The sequence below is a fragment of the Microtus oregoni genome, unplaced genomic scaffold (genome assembly GCF_018167655.1).
Source record: "Microtus oregoni isolate MIOR12 unplaced genomic scaffold, Mior012 000037F_ref0000500, whole genome shotgun sequence".
Lineage (NCBI taxonomy): Eukaryota > Metazoa > Chordata > Mammalia > Rodentia > Cricetidae > Microtus > Microtus oregoni.
Genome location: NW_024543096.1, coordinates 20,047,474 through 20,066,267, shown reverse-complemented (window position 1 = coordinate 20,066,267; position 18,794 = coordinate 20,047,474). Strand labels below are relative to the sequence as shown.

General features: G+C 40.1%; 1 protein-coding gene across 1 annotated transcript in view; it reads left to right on the top strand.

The window, feature by feature from the left end:
- Ttc21b (tetratricopeptide repeat domain 21B) overlaps positions 1–17,817 on the top strand; it is a 60,564-nt gene extending 42,747 nt beyond the window's left edge. Inside the window, exons 23-29 of the mRNA XM_041631498.1 lie at positions 265–415; positions 620–781; positions 3,707–3,902; positions 8,751–8,975; positions 11,749–11,869; positions 15,889–15,956; positions 17,333–17,817. Of these exons, the coding sequence (XP_041487432.1) occupies positions 265–415; positions 620–781; positions 3,707–3,902; positions 8,751–8,975; positions 11,749–11,869; positions 15,889–15,956; positions 17,333–17,410 (1,001 nt within the window). The 3' untranslated portion in view covers positions 17,411–17,817. The remainder of the gene's footprint in view (positions 1–264; positions 416–619; positions 782–3,706; positions 3,903–8,750; positions 8,976–11,748; positions 11,870–15,888; positions 15,957–17,332) is intronic.
- The last annotated feature ends 977 nt before the right edge of the window (positions 17,818–18,794 follow it).

The following is an 18,794-nucleotide window of genomic DNA, read 5'->3' as shown; positions in this document are numbered from 1 at the left end:
GAAAAGTAGCATCAAAACAAACGCTTTTCTAGACATGCCGGTGTTACGCCTTCTTCCACAGTAGCCAGGCCAGGAGAACAGGTATCATTTGATAGAGGATCAAGGCTATACATCTCATTAGGAAGCTATAGCACATAAAGCTGTCATTTGATGATTGCATGGTGTTTCATTTGAAGTAAATTGTACATTAATAAAGTAGAATCATAGCGATCAGAACAAATGTCTTAACATGTTATCTATATCTGCAACATTGCTTGTTTCTAGATAATTTTATGACTTTGTCTCGTTTGATTGATCTCCTGAGAAGATGTGGGAAACTTGAAGATGTTCCAAGATATTTTTCAATGGCCGAGAAATACAACTCCAGAACAAAATTGGAGCCAGGATTTCAGTACTGTAAAGGATTACATTTTTGGTAAATTTATTGGCAGATAAATCCTGCATCATAATGATTTTCTCCCTTCATTGTACAGAAAGTAAAAACGGCTTTTCTTCATTTTTATAAATAAATCTGTAATTTGAAGTGTTTTAATAGATTTATTTATGAATCATATTGTGATCTAGTGTAAAATTTGTAATCAGTGATTGAATTAGCTTTTTTTTTCAACCATACGATTAGGTATACTGGAGAACCAAATGATGCCCTTCGACATTTTAATAAAGCTCGAAAAGATAGTGATTGGGGCCAAAATGCACTTTATAATATGATAGAAATCTGCTTGAATCCAGATAACGAAACTATTGGCGGTGAAGTATTTGAAAACCTTGATGGAGATCTGGGGTGAGTAGCAATTGACACATTTCCTTTGGTAAAGTTTTTAAAGCATTTGTTGGGGATAATAAACAGGAAATCAAAAGAAAACCACCTTCTAGCATGATGCAGAGGAAAAGGCAGATTGGATAAATATATCATGATATATGATACTAGATAGATAGATAGATAGATAGATAGATAGATAGATAGATAGATAGATAGATGAAAATAATAATTTTCCATCTCAGTGTGTAGTTTGAATGAGTGTGACTCCCATGGGCTCATATATTTCAGTATTTGGTGCCCAGTTGGTAGAACTTTTTGGGAATTATTGGGAAGTGTGGCCTTATTAGAGAAAGTGTGTCACTGAGGTGGGCTTTGAGCTTTCAAAAGACTTGGAGATTCTCAGTGCTATCTCTGCTTTGTGTTTGTGAATCAAAATGTGAGCTCTCAACTTTCCTTTGCTATGTCCTCATGGACTCTTAGCACTCTGAGTTAGCCAAATTAAACAGTATATTTTATAAGTTATCCTGGTCGTGGTGTTTATCTCAATGTTAAAAGGTAAAACAATTAGGCAGGAAATGCTTTTCATTCCTAAATCATAATAGATGGATTACAAAGGCACTCCTCTAACTCCTCCGTCAAAAATAAAGTGACAGAATTTGACAACCATAATAAACACAGTCCGTGTAGTAATAGTAATGACTGGCCCTGGGGAGCTGTCTCTGTAAGTAAAGTATTTGCGGCAAAAGTATGAAGACTTGAGTTCAAGGCCCCCAGACCCCTCTAAGTGTTCAGTGGGCTTGGTGGCTGGCTTGTAATTCAGTCACTCAGCGGCCAGAGGCCGAGGATCTGCAGAGGAAGCTGGCTGACTAGATTGGTTGTATAGGCAAACTCTGGCTTCCGTTGAGACAACCTACCTTAATAAATATAGTAGAGAGTGATTGGACAGCATTCCTGATGTTCCTGGTGTCAGCCTCAGGCGTCCACATGAACACATGCATCGTGTACACATTCATACATGCATACCATACACACACTGAAAACCAAAACAAAGAAAAAAGTAATAGTACCTATGTAATACATGGTACCATATGCTAGCCCTGTGCTTTGTTCTTTATGTGCATTATCACACTGGTTTCCTGAAACAGCGTTGTGAAATAAGCTCAGAGTCACATATCTAAGGCAGGAAAGATACAAGGCTCAAATTGAGTGCTAGCCCACCCCGCAGCTCTGCAGTCTTCACCCTGGGCTACTGCTGAACGTGGTGGTATCCCCTCAAACTGTGTAGGGACAGTTAAAGATATCAAAGGTGTGCAACAGGCAGTGGCTGCCTTTCATTGGCATGTGATCCATTGTTAATGCAAGACCATATCGGAGAGCGTTCAGTTGTCCACACCACAGATAGTGATCTGAGAGGAAGCTGGCGTTGAGGGCTGTGGAAGGCCAGAGTCATACAGTGCGTAGCTGCCAGGGGAGGGTGCGAGGAGGAGAGGAGGAAGGTTAGGACAAGAAAGGACAAATCTCCAGATTGGATTAGAGAGGCCAGTGAAGCTTAAAAGTAGAGAAATGACCTGTTTGTTTTAGGAAACTTAAGATAATAAATATACTATGAGAGACCTGTGGGTACCCGAGTGCAGCCCCTCAGCTAAAGAGTTCAAAGTGCAAACTGGAACTCAGGAGTGTTCACATACCAACGTGAAGGATGTCTCAAGGGTCAGATCTATGTTAAGGATTCTCTTGCAAGTTTTTATCTGTAGCCACAGGAAACAGACTAGATTTTGGCTTTGCTAAGTCTAGCAGTCTCAAGGTTAAAAATGAAAACCAAATTCAACAGTTATGGAAGCCAGAGCATAGGAACTGCAGAGAAGATTTCAAGAGATATTTTCAGTAATATTAAAGTCACTAGGGCCTGTGCCAGAGAGATGACCCAGTAGTGAAGAGCACATACTGCTCTGCTCTTCCAGAGGACCTGAGTTTGGGTCTTAGCACCCATGTTGGTTGGCTCACAACAGCCTGTAACTCCAACTCCATGGGGCCTCTGTTGCCTCTGGCCTGTACTTATATGCATGTGCACACAAACACACACACACACATACACACACACACTAAAAGAAATAGTTCTTTAAAGCTATAAGGGTAAGAAAAGGTAAGTGGTTTTAGTGTGTGTGTGTGTGTGTGTGTGTGTGTGTGTGTGATAAAGCATTTGAATTGTTACTATGCCTGAAATGTGCTTTTTTGTGTCACCTAAAATTTCCTTTCCAAATGTCTGATAGGTAACAAAGTGAAAAAAAGATTTTTTTATGTTTGATTAACATAGCAAAACTTTTACCATTTGTGAACTCTGAGAAATTGTTCTACTTTCTGAGTCTCAATTTCCCCAAATAAAAGATGCATTCAGCCTGTACTGACTAAGCATGTCCTGAAGGAACATGTACTAACTGAACATGCACTGACTGAGCATGCGCTGACTGAACATGTACTGGAGGAAATCATACAGTAATAGAACCATTTCCTCCCTTTTCTCTTGCCTTGTTCCTTTTGAGTATACAGAGTGTTAGAACAGCACTGGACAGTATTATGATTCTAATTAGAATTTTTTCTTCTTTTTTGTGGAGCTAGGAACTGAATCCAGGACCTCAGCTATATTAGCCTAGGAAGGTTGTATGTTTATTATAATTATATATTAGCTAAAATTAACATGTTTGCCATGTATAAATATTGTCTAGTTTTTATTCTAGAGTGATTCAGGGTTTAATGGTATCTCACTGAGGAGATAGTAATTTTGGTTAAAATTAATTTATACTTCATCTCTTGGTATTAGAAGAGAATGAATGTATGGTCTTCACCAAGAATTCTTTATACGAATGATAAAGAGGAGCCAGTGCCCTGAGTTCTAATATTAGTCCATTTTGTGCCATGAGTATAATGGTTTATTCTTCATGTCCACAGTAGTTCGACTGAGAAGCAGGAATCTGTGCAGTTAGCAGTGCGGACGGCAGAAAAGCTCCTGAAAGAACTAAAGCCTCAGACCCTCCAGGGCCGCCTGCAGCTCCGCGTCATGGAGAACTGCTGCTTAATGGCCACCAAGCAGAAGTCCAGTGTGGAGCAGGCACTGAGCACCTTCACTGAAATCGCAGCCACTGAGGTGAGTGGCTGCCCTTTGTGGCTTTGTCGGCCTCCTCTTGATAAGACAAAGTGCTGTTTGGGTAGCTGATTATTTTCTGAACATGACCTAATAACTGGTGCTTAATAAAAAGTAGATAGATATTTTTATGTAACCTTACATAATGTTCCATCCATTTTGGTGTGCTAGTCTCTGAGGGAACATGGAATTAATTCTACAGAAAGGAAATTCTTCACAAGAGCACGAGGTAATTCTAAAGAGAAGAACCTTGTGTTCTGGAGGTTTTTCATGCTGTAGCTGTGGCTGAGTGTATGTTACTAAGTAAAATGAATGCTGCCCAGCTGGTCCACCTTCTCACTCAGGTGTACTTGGAGTTTCTCCAGCTGAAGAGCTAAGTAGAATCAGCACTGACAACATGTAATTCAGTTATACAAATAATGATTTTTCTCTAGCAACAATAAAATAATCTCCTGGAATATTTCTTACTGTTATTTCCTTTTTCTTTTCCTGTCTTTCTCAAATCTCGTCCCTGTCACTAGTGTTTGATCAGACCTTCCCTTCCCGTACACAGTACTGCTAAGGAAGGGACAGTCACAGTTAGCAATAACTGTTTCTGTCATCACTGACCTCTTTCTCATCCACCGAACAATGCCCTAGACCCCCAAAAACTCACGATTATGTGCCTCTCAGAGGATATCAAAAGTTTTTCTTATTGGGTTTGGCTTTGGAGGCTACCAAAATTCTCTTACTGTGGTCCCACTGCCCAGTTTCCAGGATTCTGAGAATAAAATGTCATAGATTCGTGCAGACTTGCTTTAGATGACAGCTTCATTATCACTGTAAACCACCATAAGACAAAACAACAAACCCGCCACGGCATCAGCACCACAGAGAGCAGAGCAGGGCCCTTCTGTAAACACTAAGATGATGTTCTCAAAAGTATTGCCACATGCCCTGAAGGATGGAAGAGGGGACAAAGGCAGATAAGCTGTCTTAGTTAGAGTTTCTGTTGCTGTGAAGAGACACCATGATGGCAACTATTAATAAGGAAAACATTTAGTTGGGGCTGGCTTACAGTTTCAGAGGTTTAGTCTGTTTTCATCATGGCAGAAAACAGGGCAGCATGCAGGCAGACATGGTACTGGAGAGGTAGCTGGAAGTTCTGGATCTGGATCTGCAGGTAGCAGCAAAAAAAGTGAGACACCAGCCCTGGCTTCAGCATCTGAAACCTCAAAACCCACCCCCAAGTGACACTTCCTCCAACAAAGCCCTGCTACTCCAGCAAGGCCACACCTTCTAATCGTGCCCCTCCCTATGAGCCTGTGGCGGCCATTTTTATTCAGACGACTAAATATACCTTTCAGGATTGCTTCAATTTCCTTCTTTGAGTGACAGTGTGATATTGTTCATGTCAGGTTTGGCTCAAAACGCAGGAAAAGACGTTTGTGAACACTCCTTAAATGAAGTGCTGATAGTCACTATTAGTTTAGAATGATGATCTAAGTCTGTTACGTAAAATAGTGAGTTTTTCAGATCTAGAAATATGCTGATTTGTATAGATTTTCTCATTATAAAAAAATTACAAAAATAAAAATAGTTCAAAAAATTTATGTAATATGATGTTAAACATTTCACTTAATAAGAGAGAGTCATTCTTTGTAAACATAAGGCAGTAATGAAGGCAAAGTAACAAGGGTTCTTTAGTTAATTTCTATATTATGGGTCAGGTCATAATAAGGATATAATATTCATGTATTATATAAAATTTATAAGACTAAAATACAGCTTAATTTTCAGACCATGACTCTTGGAAGGAGGCTGTCATGATTATTGTTCCCATTTTAAAGATGAGCAGTCTGACCTCAAGGTCAACAGTAATTTACTGTGTCATCTTATATATTTTTATAAAGAAATAAAATATATTTATAAATGTAGTTTATAAATAAAATAATATATATTCCATCAATACATTGTTTCTGTGATATGGTTTTGTTTTTTAAAACTAAGAAAAGAATAGGCCTACCCGAATTGGCATTCTGTAACAGATGAATGTCAGCTACTGAAAAAATGGGCACTGGAATGTTCATGCAAATCTAAAAGAATTTTGAAAGGTACAAATTGCAGTTAGGTGTCCCAGCCACCAACTGCTGTGAGGGGTAGTCTATCACATAGTCATGAGTTTTTACTGAGTAAATCCATCATTCTCCTGTAAAGCTTAAGAGAAATAAAAGCCAGGTGCAGTGACTAGCCTTGCAGCTCTCTCATCGAGAGACTAAGCAGGGTTTTCTGTGGAGATGAGACTGCATTGTTTTTAGCCTGCCTGTCTGTGTAACTCAGGTATTACCTGCAGATCTGTTTACTAACTGGATCAGCCAAGAGATGGTGATGGGGGAACTAAAATTCAGGAACGCGGTGTTTGCTCTGCATTTTTTTCATGTAACTCATAGGCAGTGTATTCACTACAATGAATATTCATTAAGCAGCCATTCGGGATTCAGCAGAGTGTGAATCACAGAAATAAATAGCGTATTCTTCTTTTCAAATTTTCATAATCTTCAGAAAAAATGAGAGAAGCATACTGAATATAATGGTTATCTGAATCCAGAAAATGCGTTCTAATCTCCCTTGTAGCTGCAAATGGAAAGGAATATAAGGAGAGTCAAAGACTCTTGTATAGAAGCTGGCATTCTAGAAACAGCTGTGGTTCAAGGTCTTGGGAAATTTGCATTTTTACAGAGAGAAGTGGGCAAAGTATCCTCTGAGTGAAGTACGAACAAAGGCAAAGAAGCGCGATGTCTAATTCAGAGCACTGTGTCGCTCAGAGGAACGTGACAGGAAGTCATGGGGAAGGGGCATGGTGCACGAGGCCATGCAGCACTGGCCCACTGGCTTTTGTGGGCCCACCTGAACCCTGTGTAGAGATCACGCTGGCACTGTATTGTCCTCTGTGGTGGCTGAGAGTAAAGGAATTGTGCTTCAGAAGCTGTGTGTACCTGGAAAGTGCTGAGTCCACGTCTAAGGTCAGAAGAAGGCCCGATGGTCTACTGCTGAGATTTGAACTCTGTTTTCAGTTTCAGAAACTCTTAGCTATGGAGATTGGGAGATGGTTGTGTTGATAAAGTGTTGTCAATCAAGCATAGGCTCAGACTCCCCAGTACCCAATATCAGTCAGAAGTAGAAGTGCCCTTCTATAGTCCCAGAACTTGGGGGGCTGGGATCTCTGGAGTTATTGACTACACAGCCTTAACCAAATCATTGAACTTCATGTCTAGTTTGTGACCCTGACTCAGACAAGAATATTTGGAAAATGACTGAGAAAGACACCTTGGTCTTGACACACATTCACAAGTATGTACACAAACGGGGACACACACACACACAGAGACGGGGGGCGGGGGAGGGAGAAAGGGAGAGAGAGGGAGACTGTTCACATAGCAGTGACCAAGCAATGAAGGAAGAAAAAGCTGATCTAATCTAATCAGACTGAAGACTGTAAAATTAATGACTTTAAATCTGTATGGCATGGACATTTTTGCCCATGTGAAGAGATGCAGGACTAGTCTCTTCTTAGGTTCTTGTAGGACCAGTTGACAAATGCATGGCCAGCCACTGTTAACTGCCATCCTCTGTCCACCTGAGATAAATAGGACACAGTTTCATAATTTGTAACAGTCTCTGCAAAAACTACTTCTATTTGATTGGATTTGGTACCAAATGAAACTCATTTGCCTTGCCTTCTTATCTGGGTGAACAAACTTCATTTTCAAAATAAAATTAGAATCTGGGTGTGTTAACATACATCTTTAATCCCAGCTCTAGGGAGGCAGAGGCAGGTGGATCTCTGTGAGTTAGAGGCCAGCCTGATCTACATAGTGATTTTCAAGACAGCCAGGGGTATGGAGAAAGACCCTGTCTCAAAAAACAGAAAATAAATAAACAAAACTAAATAAGAAAAGAACATTAGAGCCAAGAAAGTCTTGGGCGTAATCAGATGATCGCTCCATGCTCCTTTTTGGATGTTTGCCATTAGTTGTCCGAATGCAGCCTTACAGACAGCCTTTGCTGTGGCCACAGCAATGTCCTCTCCTCTGTCACATTTCTGCTCTCCGAGCTTTAAACTGAGACCCTCTTCCTGAAAGTATTGTGATTCCTCTTCTGAGCTTAGTCGGGGAATTGCACACTGTTGCTTAAGTCCGCATTCCCATTTGTGTGCCAGTTCTTATTAGCCTCTTGGCATTACAGAAGTCTGACATTTTGGAGCTTTACCCTTATCTAGAGGAATCTTGTGCTTTATAGACCCTATCAAGTGAGTGCAGGCTCTTCAACTAGAAGTCTGCTTTAAACCACGAGTATTCCATGGACTGTGCAAACAGTTTGGGGCACACCTATTTTTGGCATTTCATTAGCTAAACTTCACTGGGAAAAGATTTTTTTTTTTTTGTCAATAAAAGCGGGAAAATAGCAGTAAGGTCCGTCATTTCGATGGGAAAGTATTACTCCTGTTTGACAGGTGAAAAGAACCAAGGAGGCAAAACTCTGAAAGAAAAGCTGCTTGGGAAGCATTATGGCAGAGTCAGGTTTCAGTCTTTCTGTTTCTGTACAAAACTACATGAGGCAGTCAGTCCTGTTAGAGATGAAGCTGCACAGGTCGCTGGGACTGCGCTTCAGCATCTGCATAGTTTGTGAATCCATCTGGGCCACAGCTTTATTGATTTCCTCACAGTGGATTCCTGGGGATCCCTTGCTGTGTGAAAGAGTGATAGTCACTTAACTGCACACAGCCAGACAGAGGCACAGGTGAGTTCCTAGCAGGTGTTTGCTGCTTTCCGGGTGGTGCTTCTTGTGATCTAAAGTTCAGTTTTCTTACAGAAGGACCATATCCCTGCTCTCTTGGGAATGGCAACAGCGTATATGATCTTAAAACAAACTCCAAAAGCCAGAAACCAGCTGAAGCGGATTGCAAAAATGACTTGGAATCCTATTGAAGCCGAGGACCTGGAGAAGAGCTGGCTGCTGCTTGCTGATATTTATATTCAGTCAGCGAAATATGACATGGCAGAAGAATTACTAAAGCGGTGCCTGTGCCATAACCGTGTAGGTGACTGAGAGACAATGGTCAGCTGTGTTCTGTAAGCGTCCACTGTAGAGCAGTGGGTCAATTCCTGATGTTTCCCCAGGTGTCTTGAATTTTAAATGTTTCTTCTTACTGTAATCAGGAAATGAACGCGATGAGTGAGAAAGAAAGAAGCTGTGTTCTCTTGAAGGTAACGGGAAGATAGATTTATGCAGCTTCAAGTTTCAGCTGAGGGTGCCCTACTTACAGGAAGTGCTTTTGGAATGTCAAGCATTTGCAGTGATTACCCATCTCATCCCAGAGCTAATGAAAATTGCGGAGTATTAATTGTGGCCGTCTGTCCCTCCCTTTAAGAAGTGTTTTTGATTAAGTTATTGCAGCTGCTTGTCATTTCCATAGTATTAGAACCCCCTATGCATAACAGAGATAAAGGCTTCCAATTTAATTTAATAAAAGTTCTTATCTTTAGATATAAAATGGAAAATCTTTAAGTCTGTACAATGTAAACCCTTTTATTTACATTCTGTTGTTTATACACATAAAGAAAATATCTTACCATCGACATATTTAAGTTCAGATATGAATTAGTATTTGCTGAGAAATAATTATATTTGACTTAGAAAGTTGAGGCTGTTTATATTCACAAATTCATACCAATTAGCTAAAAATGTTAATAACAGTAAATCTTTTTTTATTCTCTTTAAGCAAATTAGATTATAAAATGGATCATTTACTTTTTAAGGAGGAGTATAATAGCATTAAGATAATGTCTTAAAAATTAAAAACTACAATGCATTTGTCATTTTTCAATTGACAGGCTTCTTTAAATGACCAGTTTCTTCAAATTTAACTTAAATTGGCCTTGAAAACAAAATATTCATTAATAAGTTTTAAAATCTAAATTACTGCACAGTTGAATGCTCCATGCCTAATCTGATGTTAGGCAACATTGAATATGATTTAAAACTCTGTCACAGATAGATCTCAGCTTTGTCAACACTGAGCAGATACAACACCTTATATGATGAAACTTGGTTGCTCCTTTAGAGCCTTCATTCAGCCATGTTGGTTTGACTTGTCTATTTGAAATCATGAGGCTTAGGGACCTTGAGTTATGTAATTTTAAAGTGAAAATCACTGATAATTGGACCAAGAAAGCCTAAGACAACACTAGAGCATCTTGCCATAGCAGATGGCAAGGAAGCTATCAACGACAGTGAGAGTCATGCCAGGCACTCGGGAGCCACACTGAAGACAGTCCAGCAGCCAGAGTTGGGACACCAAGTACCAAAGGGAATGAGAACTGCATCAGATTAAAGCACATCCAGTATGTTAAACCAATACTCCTTAAAATTACGAACAGAAAATAGAATTAGTCAACACTGCAGCGTGCTAATAAACTGACTTCTTTGTCAGACGATTGGGAAGAATTCAGCCCTTGTCCTGGTTTTTCTGTAAAATGCACTGTTAAGTAGTCAATTCTTTGGTAAAACATCTTGATGTAAAGATTTTTTCCAAGTAATAGGCAATGATAAGTATCACTATTTCTTCCAACTTGAAGAGTTTATGAATGGACAGAATATTACAAAAAGGGAGAAAAGCAAACACCTTGGGCTTTATTATGGAAGAACAAAATGTCTGTGACAAAGAGAACTCTAGGATGAGACAGAATACACAATAATTAAGTTAAATGCAAATGTACACTGTATTTTCAATCAAATGAAATGAAAAAAGTAATATCAAAGCATTAAGACTGATCTGGACTGAGCATCTAAGCAGTGAAAAGGACTTTCCCAGATGTTCATTTTGTCTGTGTTTTAATGGGAAGTAGCTTTAATGAAAATACTGATGAAATGTCTTAGAATAAGGAAAAATGTTACAATAAATTGTTAGGATATAAAGGAAATATTCAGACTGAGCCCCTAAAACAGCATTTCTCAACCTGTGGGTTGTGACCCTTAAGGGGTCACATATCAGATATGCTGCATATCAGATGTTTACATTATAATTCATCTCAGTAGCAAGATTACAGTTATAAAGTATAGTTGGAGGTTACCCAGCACGAGGAACAGTATTAAAGGGTCAATATTAAGAAGTTTGAGAATCACTGCAAAAAGCAGGAACTATCAATGTTATTGGACTATATTATAGAAATACCACAAAGATGCAGTCAGCTAAAGCTGTGTGGAAATAAATGCTCCTGTAAAGACTATACTACTTTTGGTTAAGATAAGAGAGACAGAAGAGAAATTCTCTAGATCAAAACAGACTTGAACTATTTCAAACCACTCACAATCTGTGGCATGACAATTTGAAATATGACTAGTGTCTGAATATATGGGTGATTTGGAAGCTGGTACATTCTGTGTGCCATGAATTTGGTGGTATTTAGGAAGCCTTCTTTAGAGAAGTATCCCAGCATTTATATGGCTAAAATTACATAGCATCTAAGGATGATTTGCTTGGTCATGTGGGGCAGGAGCCGAGTCAGTAGTTAATTTTTGAAGGAAAGTTATATATGCATATTAAGTCTATATATGTGTTTAAATTATTCACAATAATCTGGGTGCCTGTATATGAGTAAACCATGCACACCATGGTATGTGTTTCTATACAACAAACTCTGCTCCTGAAAGGTTTGTGCTGGCTCTTGGTGTCAGAGTCAAGTTTGAAAGCCATTCCTTGAGCCACCATTTAGATGGGTTCGTGTGTCTGGTGTGCATGTCATACACATCCCATGAAATTTGATTGGTACAAAGCTTGATCTGTTCATGCTTTCCGTTTTCCCCTCAGTCTTGTTGCAAAGCTTATGAATATATGGGCTACATTATGGAGAAAGAGCAAGCATATACAGACGCGGCCTTCAACTACGAGATGGCGTGGAAACACACCAACCAGACAAATCCAGCCGTGGGTGAGTTCAGCACACTGGGCCCAGGGTGTTCACAAGAAATGGCATATCATCTCTAAATCTTCTCTGAAATGCATCTTTAGAACAATATATGTGTTAAAAACCAACTTCCATTGTCAGTGTTTCCTATTCAGGAGTTATTGCCTGTATGTAGTTAAGTATGATTTCCTGAAGTTCCGGCTTGTCTTCAGTCAGCTTTCATCTAGACTGATTCTGCCTTTTCCTCTCTCCCTTCACTCTCCTGTTTGCAGAAAGGTAACGTTATGGACGAAAAGTATCACGTTGCCAAATAAACTATGCAAATCTTACATTCCATCATCACCTACATTTCTTTTGTTGATCTTCTAAAGCCTTTTAACATTCAAGTACAATTTTGGGGTGTTACAAAGGGCTGCATTACTCTAAGCATCTAGAACCATCTTTAGTTGTGTCTGTAGACTCTTGCGTGAAGACTGTCAGTCTAGAGTCTCTGAATAGTTGAGTGACATCAGAAGTGTGCTCAGTGACTAGCCTCAGCCTCCTGGTAATGAGGTTCCTCCCACTGAGCTGAGTCTGGTTCACTGAAGCAGTGCAGATCTGTCTTGTGGTGCAGTCTAGTGTCTTTCCCTCTCACAGAGGATGGCCTCCAGTGGACCTTCCTCCTGATGTGACCCTCAGGTACTTTCTGTCACCTTTCCCGTTTGACATTGTCTTTTGAAACTGCTAAGCAGACTTCACCTACACTCCCTTAAAACATTGGCCGGCTTTTTATAGTTGACAGAGAGTGATGGAGAAAGTTTATGTGGCCACAAAGCCTGTAAAACTGCTTTTTTTATTTGCTAGGTCCCTTCGGATCTGCTTTACTGCATGTCAATGTGTTTCTAAATATGGTTTGGCTCATTGTGAGTATAAAGGTGTTGATGTTTTCATTAGATTAGGCAATTTCAAGTTATTATTAGCTTAGCCTGCGATGGCCCCAGTTTGTAACAGCTGTGTGGTGGGTGTGACTTGTAGTCAGACATTCTTCCTTCACTCAGTGCCGTCTGTGTAGCTCGGCCCTGACTTGTGTGTCTTCAGGATTAGACAAAGTGCAGGAACTAAAGATTGTTTAGAAGTTTTCATTCCATTTCATATTATACATCACATGAGGTAGAGTCGCCTTGTAACATGTAAATTTCTAAATACCCATAAAATATAAATAATTTTGATAATTTATTCCAGGGTAAGATGTTTCCGAGTTATTTATATACTCCATTCCTTGGAAAGCTTCTGAAAACACAGAGCCTCCAGCCCGCCAGCTTTTCCTTACATTATTGTAGTTTATAAATGATCTTGGCAGCTGTCCCAGCGTTCCTTTCATAGCTGTTCCTCCGACATTTTCAATTATTTTGTTTCCCCTTTCCAGCTGTCATTGTATCCACTCCTGCAGTCTGACTGGCCAAATATACGGTGCATTTCTCTTTCACTTGTCAAGAGACCCCTGAAATCTACATACTGTTTCCATAGCATTCAGAATCGGGTGCTGTCACTGCAAATGGCACCAAGATAGATATGCCGGTAATATATTTATAATCCACATTTAATATATATAGTTGCATACCTTATCTAACTATGCACAAGAACACATTTAAAATGAGATAATATTTTAACTAGAAGAGCACTAGGAGCTGAGAGCCAGGGAGGGAACGACCCACTCACACCTGTGCTCAGGTTGCATGGCAGCCACTAGACCGCTGGTTCGCTTTTCCTTTCCCCTGCTTGCCCTATAATTGATTGTGCACACTTTTGAGTGATGTTCCATGCCTGTATTGTACATGCTCGCTGTGCTTTCTAGCCCTTTATTTCCTTTCTCATTTTGCTTTTGTTCAAGATAACCTTATTGACTTCCAACATTCAAGTCATGGTTTTTAATATAGAGTTTGTCAGAAAAAAAGTGCTATTATTTATGTGGTACTCCAAAGTTTTTAAAAACATTCCATAATAAAATTACCATATAATCTTTAAAATTGCACAAAGAGGGACTAGAGAGATGCCTCAGCAGTGAAGAGCACTAGATGCACTTCCAGATGTCCCAGGCTCTGTTCCCAGCACCCACAGGATGGCTTACAGCCATCTGTATCTCCAGTTCTAGGGGAGTTGACTTCCTCTTCTGGCCTCTGCCGGAACCAGACATGCAAGTAGTGCACATCACACATGAACCATCACCCATAGCCATAAATAAAACAAAAACAAGTATAATTATACTATGAGAGGTTAATAATTGTTTAATAATAATAGTTAAGAAAACCAAAAACTCAGGCAATGTGCCTGTGATTCCAAAGTAGTCACTCTCTTCGTGTTCTATTGCTGTGAAGAGACACCATGACCATAGCAGCTCTTATAAGGAAAACATTTAATTGGGTGGCTTACAGTTCAGAGGTTTAGTCCATCATCACCATGGCAGGACATGGTGGCATGCAGACAGACATGGTGATGGAGAAGGAGCTGAACATTCTACACCTTGCAGGTAACAGGAAGTGAAGTTTCTCACTGGGCGTGGTTAGCATGCCATATACCCTAAAGGAGAACCTATTAGATTATTCTGCTAAATGGCCAGAGTATTAAACTGACTCCTAGTGAATGGCTTATTGCTCTGACCCTAGATCAATGCACCTCTGAACCCTCATGTGAGAAGTTTCTATTTGCAGTAGATGGTGACTCAGAAACTCACAAGTGGCTATGGTGCAGGTAATGAGAGGATGAGAAATGCTCAGCTCTAAACTGGGCATCAATACTTACCCTCTCCTCCCAGGACTTGGGGACCTGTAGGCAGAGGCTGCTCGTTTGTTTCCCCGCTGCCCAGACCCGAAATATTCACACAAAAACTATATTAATTACAGTACGATTTGGCTAATAGCTTAAGCATATTTCTAGCTAGCTCTTACATCTTAAATTAGCACTTTTGTATTATTTTGTATTTTACCACGAGGCTCATGGCTTACTGATAAAGTTCCCAAGCTGTCTGTCTCCTTCAGTGGCTATATGGCATCTCTCTGACTCCAACTACTCTTTCTCGCTCCATCTCTGTTTTGGTTTCCCTCATGGATTTACTCTGTTAAACCATTGGCCAAAAGCAGCTTCTTTATTAACCAGTGGCAATAAAACATATTCACAGCATAGAGAGGGGAATCCCACACCAGGGACCACTGTGGAAGAGGAAGTGGAAAGACTGTAATCTTAGTTTTCTTTTTCTTGAAGTTCTTGTAGGAGAGCAATAATCATTTCGAGTGTCTTAAAACTTGCAGTTGTCAACACTAGAAGAGTGGCATTTCTGTGTGCATAATTGTAACAAGACTTCGAGTTCATTAATTGGACATCTGATGACAAATCACCTGCGCTGCTCTCTGATTTGCTGTTTTCTAAGCAAGGACTCTGAAGGGGCTTTGTTTCTTCTGTGTCTTACCACTCACTGGTCTTGACAAATGTAACCATCCCCCTCTCACCCCCACCTGAAAGAGGAAGTGTTTTTGATTCCCAGCCAGCTCAGCCTAGGCCTTACCCTTCCATTTCAAACACCGCGACACCCTCTTCCTGTGGTTTAGACTCCTGCTATAACTTTCTGGGATTGGCTCATGACTGGAATCTCTCTCTGTCTGAAATTACTCATTGACTCATCCAATTGCTTAAATAAGGTACTTCCTCTCCTAATAGAAGGTTGGCTACTGAAATCAGTTTCCCTAATATGAACAAAATGAACCTGTACCATAAAAATTAGTGGGTATGGTGTTTTTTTACTGCCTTTTGATGAGTTTTTACTGTAACCTGAAACCAATGAGACCTTTTCAGTACACTGTGCAGTGTCTCTCCCAACAGGTATTCACTGCAATCCTTTTTTTAGCTTTGCTCTTTTCTGTTTCCACGTCTTAATTTCCCTTCATTTTCTAATACCTTGTCACTTCTCTGTGCTGGTTTGGCCAACAGCCTCCCTTGGGGCTTCTCTAATGAGTCAACAAAAGAGGAAGGAAAAAAGCATATACCACTGTATCATTTTTTTGTCTTAACAGGTTACAAATTGGCATTTAACTACTTAAAAGCAAAACGATATGTGGATGCAATTGACATTTGTCACCAGGTAAATGTTTAAATTACAGTTTCATTGCTAGTACAGATGGAGGCTGGAGAGATGGCTCAGCTCTTCAAGGCTAGGGCTCATAACTCAAAAGTACAGATGGACAAGTTTCTTTTACTCTCAAAATGTAATCCAATCGAAAGCAATAGACAAACGCAGTCCTTTAGCTAGTTTATTAAATAAATTGTGGAGAAATTATCAGTGTCAGCTCAAAATTTAGAAAATAAGTTTATTTAAAACAAGGACGTGTTTATGATTGGACTTCAAGTAGTAAAGTGTTTGTGTCATTTTAAAGACAAAGGCTAGTAGGGAAAACATGTTCAACAAAACCCAGCTTGGAAGATATGTGAAGGCCTGGCAAGATGACTCAGCAGTTAGGAACGTCTGCTGCTCTTGCAAAGGGCTCAGGTTTGGTTGCCAGCGCTAATGTGCAGCCCTCAACCACCTATAACTCCAGGTCCAGGGCGCCCCCACCATCCTTTCTGGCCTCTGCAGCGCCAGGCACACATGTGAAGATAGTACTGGTTTCCCAGGTCATTATTTGAAGTGGAACCTTTTGTGAATATATTTGAATCTATTTATTAGAGAATTTTGATTTGTAAATTACAGATAAGATTACTCTATAAGAAGTACTTCTGCATTTCATTCCATTAAAACCCCACAATTAAAATAGCATATTTAAGTTCTTTCCAGGTTTAGAATTTCCACAGCTCCTTTGGACCTGCCATGTCTCATGATCCTCCATGCAAGCGAGAGTTCCAGAATAAGCTCTTTAAAATGGTTTCAGGTCCCTTCGATCAGATAGTTAAGTTCCCACACTGCTGTAGTGAACATCTGGGGAGGGGACTGCTGTTGACTGCTTTATCTGTAAGAGCGTTTCTCACTAAGGTAACTGTGGACGCTACAGACGTGCTCTAGACTCCCACTAGGGAGCAAGCAAGGCTATGCATCCTAGTGCATGTTAGGGTCACTGGTAGAGCTCTGTCTTTTTAAACCAGTAACTCCTCACGCTTAGACATGGTATTCCCGGAATCTGAGTGTTCCAATAGTCCAGAGAAAGCTGATGCATGCTCCCTGTAACTTCATCGCCCAGGGTTTGTTAGCCATCTGAAGTAGCTGAGTTACAGAAGTATTACAAGTTGCCCTCTAAGCCATCTGTTTAGGAAGCGTGTATGGGATGTTTCCATGTGTGGTTCCATATTCTGCTGCTCTTACCTGCTCATCTAAATGAGTCACCACTACAGCTGTGGTCGCCTTTGCAATCTTACAGTTATGGTGTTAATACAGTGACCTCTTGGCCGTAATGCCCGTTTATAGTAACAGTCGTGGTTCCTCATTCTCAACCGTTCATTACAAGTTATTTTGGCTTTCTTTCCCAGGTTCTTGAAGCGCATCCAGCTTACCCCAAAATCAGAAAGGATATACTTGATAAGGCCCGTGCATCTTTAAGACCTTGAAAATGATTATTTCCTTTGAGCTGTTGAGCAGGAGGGGGCGGGAAAGTCACACAGCTCCAGCTGACATGGTCACAGAAGCCTGTCCCCCCCTTCTCCAGCAGAGGCTGCTGCTGTCCACGGATGAACATCTTCTGTGGTGTTTGCTGGTGGAGAGGCTGGGTGAGAGCCGGCTCTCCTCTTCCGTTAGCCGCAGATGAGGGAGTTCTGTGATAAAGGCTAGCTCCTGTCTCCAGAGGATATTTTTGTTAAGGTCTAGGTGTTATATCTTTTCTAAAGAGCATTAGATTTTCAACAATCCTATTTAAAGTCTGTAGTTATCTGTTGATTTTTATTATAGTTTATGATATAATCTCATGTAATTTATAAAAAAGATTTTAAATGTATATTTTAATAAAGATTTTTGTCAATATCTGGTTTACATTTTTCTCAGAACTCAAAAGATGTGTTGTTTTGTAGAATAAAGATAATCTCACAGGACAATCTGCTGTGTTACATATTAGAGGAAATGGCATTTCTTAGAAAAAGCTTTCCTGGAAAAGTTTGAAAGCATGCTTTGCCTCGCTTTGTCGTGTTTGTGCTTCCTACTCTCAAAGCTGGTGCAATATTAAATGGCCAGTTTTTGAAGCCTGTCTAAATAGGTAGCCCGGCAGTTCTTACCCAAAAGCCCCAGAACTGACTGAGTCTGACGTATCCCAGTCTTTGTATCTGATGGGTCTGAGGCACAGGTCTGCTGAGAAGGCTGGGCATTGCTTTTGGTCACCAGGGAATCAGAAAGCACAGAAGGGGAGCGAGCGCAGCTGCAGGCCCTGCCCTAACTAGTAGCTCTCTTCCATAGCCAGGCTCAGCTTTGTTATGTCAAAATGCCCAATTCTTAACCAGCTCAGTCCTCAGGGTTCTCTTCAGTCTCTCATCTACATCTTTTTCAGTTTTTTAAAAATATAATAGTCTTCAGTTTTATTTTCACTTGTAATAAAATATTTTAATAATTGGTTTTCTTTAAAATAGATTACTTTGGGAATCGCATCTCTGTGATTTTAGTGTCCCGTTACTGCCAATTATGTGCTATAAAATTCCAGTCATTCTTCACCAAAATTGCAACTATAGCATTTCATAAAACTCTGATAATGACATTTAGGAACTATTTCATATCTAATAAAAACACTTTTACATGTCTTACAACACTTGCTCATCCCAACTCTGGGAAATGTGTTATTCCCATTCTAGAGACTCCAAACTGCCCAACCCCTCTTTATAGAACTGTGAGCATTAACAGCTGCTGAAAGAGAATTCTTCCCCAGTCGTGAGACTCCTCATTGGCTCCTCTGCCCCCTCCAGCTTCCACACGATGCTTATTCCTTCCTTAACAGAGAGTGCGTATGTGCGG